This window comes from Aphis gossypii, chromosome 1 (assembly GCF_020184175.1).
Source record: "Aphis gossypii isolate Hap1 chromosome 1, ASM2018417v2, whole genome shotgun sequence".
NCBI lineage: Eukaryota > Metazoa > Arthropoda > Insecta > Hemiptera > Aphididae > Aphis > Aphis gossypii.
Window position 1 is genome coordinate 76690137 of NC_065530.1, and position 7208 is coordinate 76697344.

General features: G+C 26.9%; 1 protein-coding gene across 2 annotated transcripts; it reads right to left on the reverse strand.

Annotated features, from left to right (window-relative positions):
* Nucleotides 1–3349: 3349 nt before the first annotated feature.
* LOC114122588 (glutamine-dependent NAD(+) synthetase) lies at nucleotides 3350–6856 on the reverse strand. 2 transcript variants are annotated; one of them, XM_027985275.2, is made up of 3 exons: nucleotides 6643–6856; nucleotides 5544–5800; nucleotides 3350–5450 (listed from the first exon to the last, which is right to left on the reverse strand). In XM_027985275.2, exons 2-3 carry the CDS (start codon nucleotides 5790–5792, stop codon nucleotides 3543–3545), a joined length of 2157 nt encoding a protein of 718 aa, XP_027841076.2. In that variant the 5' UTR covers nucleotides 5793–5800; nucleotides 6643–6856; the 3' UTR covers nucleotides 3350–3542. The 2 variants fall into 2 exon arrangements, with proteins under 2 accessions (XP_027841076.2, XP_050064768.1); XM_050208811.1 differs by having other exon boundaries at nucleotides 6571–6856.
* Nucleotides 6857–7208: the final 352 nt, after the last annotated feature.

Below are 7208 nucleotides of genomic sequence, written 5' to 3' on the forward strand. Positions count from 1 at the left end.
CTAACCCATAAGTTTCAATGGTTTATCAATTGTTTTTTTTTACTTGATCCAACCATTCCAACCTACGGTGAATTAGATAAATGTGGTAGCTAGTGGTTTTCATATAGTTGGTATAACAACCTGACTTATATGTTGACACACATTACACATTCTAACCATTTATAAACAAAAACTTTAATCTTAAACTGATTGAAAAAAATAGATCATATCCTATAACAGTGTTAATTTAAATATAATATTAAGTAGGTGTACCTTTTATAAGTGTAAATAGATAAATGTACCAAATTATCGAAATTACATCTGCTAAATGTCAATTTAAAACTAATGCAAGCATTTCCAGATAATAACAACCAGTTGTCAAAAATTAACCATTTTAAACGCACTAACTACGATGATTTAAATATATCAACTTGATTGAAATAATTAGATACCTATTAATATTAACGTTTAAGTTTTAACTGTCATAAAAAATATGAAGAAGTGTTATCAACACACAACCACATGAACGTGATGTCTATATAATCATTTATCACTATTAATATCTTATAGATAATATAATAAGGTAAAAACACAGGTAGATAATATCTATATTTGTGAGTATAAACTATAAATCAATATCATAGAGCAATAAATCAAACGGTAATAATAATAACGTTATAACTTAAGTACTTAACATTGATAAATAAAACAATGGTAAAAAATATTGTTTTTAAATGAAAATGTACGTAAAAAAAATAATTATGCTTATTATAGATATTTCTTAAAGTATAAATAACTATAATTTCTCTGCTGCAGATTGATTTATATATCATATGTTTTTAAATATGACGATAAAAAAAGGTATCTATGAGGTTGCTATATGTTAAAACAATTATATTAATTTTCAGTTGTTATGGGTTGCATTAAATCAAATTTCTGTTTAAAATAATAATGTAGGAATGGTCTTACTTAGAAATGGCAACAAAAAACAAAGTTGTGTCCACCCAAAATAAATAAATATCATATTGCATTTATTATGTTAGACTAAATAAACAATTTTATGATAAACGCACAATTGAAAACAAGTAATAATAATCTTTGGGACGTTCGCGTATACTTTGATGAAATTCTTAATAAATAATTTAACTATTGTAATATATCAGGCTATTAAGCCGATAATCAAGTCGAGATCAATTAAATTCCGGCTCTCTAAACACTTTAAATTCAAATTTAAAAATATTGGTTTTGTACATGTTTTTACGGCTGTATATTATTTTATAATTTTGTAATATCAGATAAAACAAAATACAAATTATATGACCGTCCCCTTTTCATTCAATCGAGGCTTTTAAATAACACCAGTAGTTTACACACACCATACAATTGTTTTAAGTAAACGTGCATGGCGATTAGCGCTTACAATAATTTTAAATTTGTCTCACTTAAGTACTTAAGTGATAGACGCTAAAAAGTTGAACACGATTGACAAATACTAGTTGTACTATACAAGAACATTAACAAAATATACATTTTGCACATAATAATCACAACATCATAACATTTAAAATAAGCCAAAAAACAGATAATGAGGTACCTATATACCTATCGATCGGTATCATTACATTATAGTGTGATGGAAAGTGGAAAAAAATACCGATACCTCTATTTACATGAGAATATAATAATAATACTTTTGTTAAATAACAACGAAAATGTTATTCTGCAGCGGAGACAAGTAAATACTATGTAGATTAAAGACACTCATATCACTCATATTACTTACAGATTAAGAATAAAAATACGTTACATTATCACTCTATTAGTTTTGCCGTCATTAAAATTTATTGTTTTACAATAATTATTAATCTAAGCTGACCTGTGTGAATGGTGTTCCGTTTTCATTGTTTCACTTACCCGTCGTAAACTTATTATTATTTATCGTCGTTTTGGAATACAATAGCTTGATGTGTAAAGTATACGCTGTATAGGTACTTAGAAACGCAGTTGTTAAAACGCCAGAGTAATGTAAGTCTAATCCAAAATGTTCTTGATACAAATATATTTATAATAAATAAAACAAATGAAAATATTTTAAATTGATTTTCTTTAAAAAATAAAATAAAATCGGCACTGAGGAAATATTACTTTAAAATTATAACGACTGACGAATATTTCGAAAACTAATAACTATCATAACGTATTAGCTAATAAATAAATTATTGATATTTTGTGACCAGCACAATTTTTTATATACTTCTTTTCAGCCAACATAGCATTATTATATTATTAACATCACTGTTTACTTATTAATTAATAATTTATTTATATATTACAACTATTACTATTATTACATTTTTATGAAATTATTTATTAATTTATTATAATATTTAAAAAAAATTAAAATATAATATTGTACTTCGTTGAAACATATTTGAGGTTTGTATTCATATATTAAAATGTACTACATATATATATATACCTATGTATAATACTGGCTGATCTATATAATCTATAATATTTTTAGTATATAGGTAGATAGTTATATTAAAATTGTGATACAAAAATAAGGAAAGTAGATATTATTATTCTAAACTAATATTTTTTTTATTATTTAAGTAATTTTAATTTTACTTTTTGCTAAAAAGTATAATGGGTATAAGATTACTTTACCGGGCGAACTTATTTTTTCAATTTTTTTTTTTTTTTTTTTTGAAAGGGTGTGTCATAACTTAAAAACTAATCATTTCCGCCAATTTATTTTTTAGCACCATCGTTCTTAACTAATTAAAACAACCCTTTTCAAAAAAAAAAAAAAATTGAAAAAATAAGTTTGCCCGGTAAAGTAGTCTTGTTCCGCTATAATGAAGATTTATCACTGCTGATCTTATCAAAATTACATTTTATGTCAGATTGTGAAAATTTTTTTATCATTATAATATTTTACTATTACATATTTATAGTTATATATAGCAGTAGTTACTAATATTTTATGAGCGTGGCACTGAGATTTTAAATTTAAATCAAATTTAAAGTTAATTGTAAAAAACCTATATTAAAACACATATTATAATCTTATCTTTAAATAATTTGAAAATAGACAATTTACTCTATAATTATTAAATGTTACTCTAAAAATTGGATATATTGAACATAAATGTATTATATAGTAAACTTGTAAGACACAGTAGTTTTTCTTAAATTCATCAACTCTTAGCCACATAACAGGCTGAATAAAAATGTAAAGAAACTTTTATTTTGTTATTACTCACTGCTCGTCGAGTATTTTAGTTTTAGTATATATTTTCAATTAAAAATAATATTATATTGTTAACAACTATTAAAAATATTATATTCAAATAAAACTACTCCGTAAAGTAATAAAATGAATGTTATTAATTAATTATGAGTTTTACAGTAATTTAACAATAATTAGCAAGTGATTAAAATAACATGAATATAAACTACTTTTGATTTATCTAAAAAAATAGTATATAATATAATAATTAGTCTTCTGATATTGTTTAAAATAAAACTAGAAAAATAATAACCAAACAATAATTTTATTAAACATTTACTGCATATTTTTCACTTCTGTTTGATTCTAAGGATAAATGGTACCTAGGAATTTCATTTTTTTTGTCATTAAATTCTTCAACTCTTTGATCAATGCACCGAAACTGCCATGGCCACATGACATTGTATAGAAATGGACGATGGTCAAAGCGATTGTCATCTGGACTATATGCTTCAGCATGATAACTAGGAGTTAAGACTGTCATTTTGTGTCTATTTATAGCATAACATCTAAAAAAATGCTTAACTTTTTCTGCAATTTGTTCAGCAGTATACTTATCGCCCCACAATAACAACAACTTACAAAACATACTGTATGGCCCACAATAATTTTGCTTTCTCAAATTTCCATAAACACATAGCTCATCATAAGTCATGCCCATATCCACTTCATCTGACTGACAAATGCGTCCAGCTATTAAAGGCTCTAGTTCTGCTGTAGGAGTGGCATTCATTATATCATCAAGTGATGATAATGAATACTTAGATCTAAAATATTTAAGAAACAATCTGAGATCACATTTTGAAATGCCACCAATTGGATTGATATCAGCACTTGAACAGTCATATTTTGTCATATATCCTCTTAGAGCTTCATCAACATTGCCTGAACCTAAGACCAATAATCCTCCTTGTCTACCACGGACCCAAAGCATTAATTGAGCAAATAAATATGTCAGAACCATTCTTAACCGAGCCTGAACATTTTGTAGAGCAAGAGATTCACGTGGAGATCCACCATATACAGCAAACTGTGGTGTTTTACCAGTTAGACTAACAAAAACAGAAATCACAGATGACACAACTTTATCAATCACAACACTCAAATGATAACTAGATATCTGAGAAGATAATTCTTCTGCTCGTTTTCTTGTTTGAGAAGACGAATTTTCGGTGGCCATATAACAAGTTGTAAACAATTGATTGCATAATTCATTAGCATTTGAAGGGAAATAATTTTGTTGTCCAACTATTGTACGTACTTCGTTCAAAACTTGTGTGTCACCATCTTTACATGCCTGATATATTAAGTTACACATAGAAAATACTATGCATGCTGTACTTGATGAATCAATACCACCACTCAATGGCAAAAAGTATCCACCTTGCTTAGAACGTCTCAAATAATCCCAAAGCCAACATGCTGGTCCTAAGGCAATCTCTTCTTCAGGAGATAAACATTTAAAGTCTATCAAAATAGGATCTGGTATCTTACGTGTTTGTCTTGATAAACTAAAGTCTTGTATATAAATCCTATGGTATGACTCTGAACTATAGTTAGATCTAGACCTTATAGCATTTCTGTAACTACGAATATCTTCTAAATCAATAGTAGCACATGTGACTTCTACTTCTTTTAGATTAAATTGAGTACCAACTTTAATTAAAGAACCATTCATCGCAATACTTGAACAACCATTGAAGTAAACACGTTGTCCATCACATCCTCTGAGATTACTATACAAATAACATCCACCATTTTTAAAAGTAGCAGATTTAATCAGATCTAAAACAAGTAAAGATTTACGCAATTCCATATACGAGCCAGAACTATTAACAATTATTTCAGCACCGTCCATACACAATGGGATATGTGTACTGTTTGGGGTCCACAGTTCTTCACATATTTCATATCCAATGCATGTATCAGAGGTGGCAATAACAGCATCTCCAAAAGGTACAATAGTTTGGCCTGTATGTTTTTGCACAATTCCTGGTAGATAAAAATCTTCAACTGTGCGTAATTTCCTCCAAGGAGCAAACCATCGAGATTCTCTATAATTACCAGAATCACACATCTGTAATTTAGGTCTAATCAATAAGATACGCTTGTTAAGAAATACAACTCGGCAATTGTAGGTGGAGTTTTTATGCATCACGGGCATGCCAACATCAATCTAAATATAGATTAATTTAATATTATTAATGTATATAAAAAAAACAAGTAGTGATATAATTTAATTAAATAATTATTAATTTCTATTACAAACCAAAATATCTGATGAAGATTGATGAACCATTATTTCAATCAGAACTTGCCATGAGTGTAAAAGTGTATCACTTTCGAGAAAGTGATCTTCACAACTATAGCCACATATTTCAAGTTCAGGCCCACTGCGATATGTTGCATTGAGTTGTTTAGCAATTTCAATGCTTTCCAATATACGACGTTTATTACCATCAAAATCTAATGACCACTGATTCAAGCAGCTTACAGCTAAAGTAGCTAAGCGACCCATTTTTATACCTGAAACATATTTAATAACTTAAGTAGGTAAGTATAGAAAAAAGTAGAAGAAAATATTTTCAATAAAAACATTCTAAATGAATGTAAATCAACATTTAGATATACTAGTGTAAAAGATGCCATGTAGGTATAACAAATGAAACAAAATCCATAATAATATAATTTATGCTACTTGGTTAAGTAGGCGAAATAATACATATGAAAATCAGTGTTTATATAAATTTATTTATTAATATGTGTACGAATAGTGTCAGAAATAATCTTCACTGAAGCTATACGATTCAACTGACCACTGCTAATATTCAAGTTAAAACAATATCATAAATGTATGAATTAAGAGCAATTAATTAAGGTACCAACATCTGATTTTTTTTTTCAATCCCACCTTTTCTATTAGTAATGGAAGACAGCAGTAATTTATAATTTATATCTACTGTACATAGAGCATAATATATTAATTAAATAGGTAGTATGTCTTTTAACAAGACTGCTTGCATTATATTATTGTATTGTTCATGAATTTTTTTTTTTTTTTTGTTTTTATTTATTATAATTATTTTTAGTACACATATTAATATATTGTTATGTATAACAGCAATAGTATTATAGTATTAGTACCTAATAACAATAATATTCACACAATACATGATTAGTCAATATTATTTGATTTTTGTCAAAAAATTCAACAATTTGTTCATTTTCTGTTCTTATAGTTATTGTAAATAATAATATGCCAAATTAAAATACATTTTTATATTATAGATACTCACAGTAGGTAATGTAGGTATTGAAATTCTACTTAAAACAATTTGAAAATATTAATATTGATTAATAATTATTACTCAAATTGCACACTGTTCAGTGCCCGCTATAGTGTTTGATCAATAAATACTGAATGATGGTCATCGTCCATCGATCAATCAGTTTCCACAGTAAAACGTTATAAAATGCATGGAGCTTGCTGAAATTTTGTTTCCTTAGTTACACAGTATTATCATCACTCTACAGGTCACTGAGTAAAATGATAGTGTGATACACCAATGATGAATGAACATTATATGTTACATATATATACTGTTTGATCGTTACGGGATACACCTATATAATAAGAATGCGATGATAACAGCATTGATAACAGATACTTTTTTCTCAACGATTTAAGTATAGATATATATAATAAATTCTTAAACTTAAACGTAGTTTACTAATAATAAATTTATGAATATTACGTAGTACTGTGCAATTGTATACTTAAATACTTACCTGTCGGTTATCAGCTTATGATGTAATAATTTAAAACGGAGCAATAAAAAACTATTCACTATATTGCTATTATTGATTGTACTAAAATACCTAATAATATACCAAATATCACCAACAGTCCTTATGATTATAGACTTGATATACA

What these genes read in the sequence shown, in the direction of transcription:
- LOC114122588 (XM_027985275.2), bottom strand. Translation starts at nt 5,792, where the DNA reads ATGGGTCGCTTAGCTACTTTAGCTGTAAGCTGCTTGAATCAGTGGTCA. An exon ending in AATCTTCATCAGATATTTTG is followed by an intron (nt 5,451 to 5,543) that starts GTTTGTAATAGA and finishes ATCTATATTTAG; the next exon opens with ATTGATGTTGGCATGCCCGT.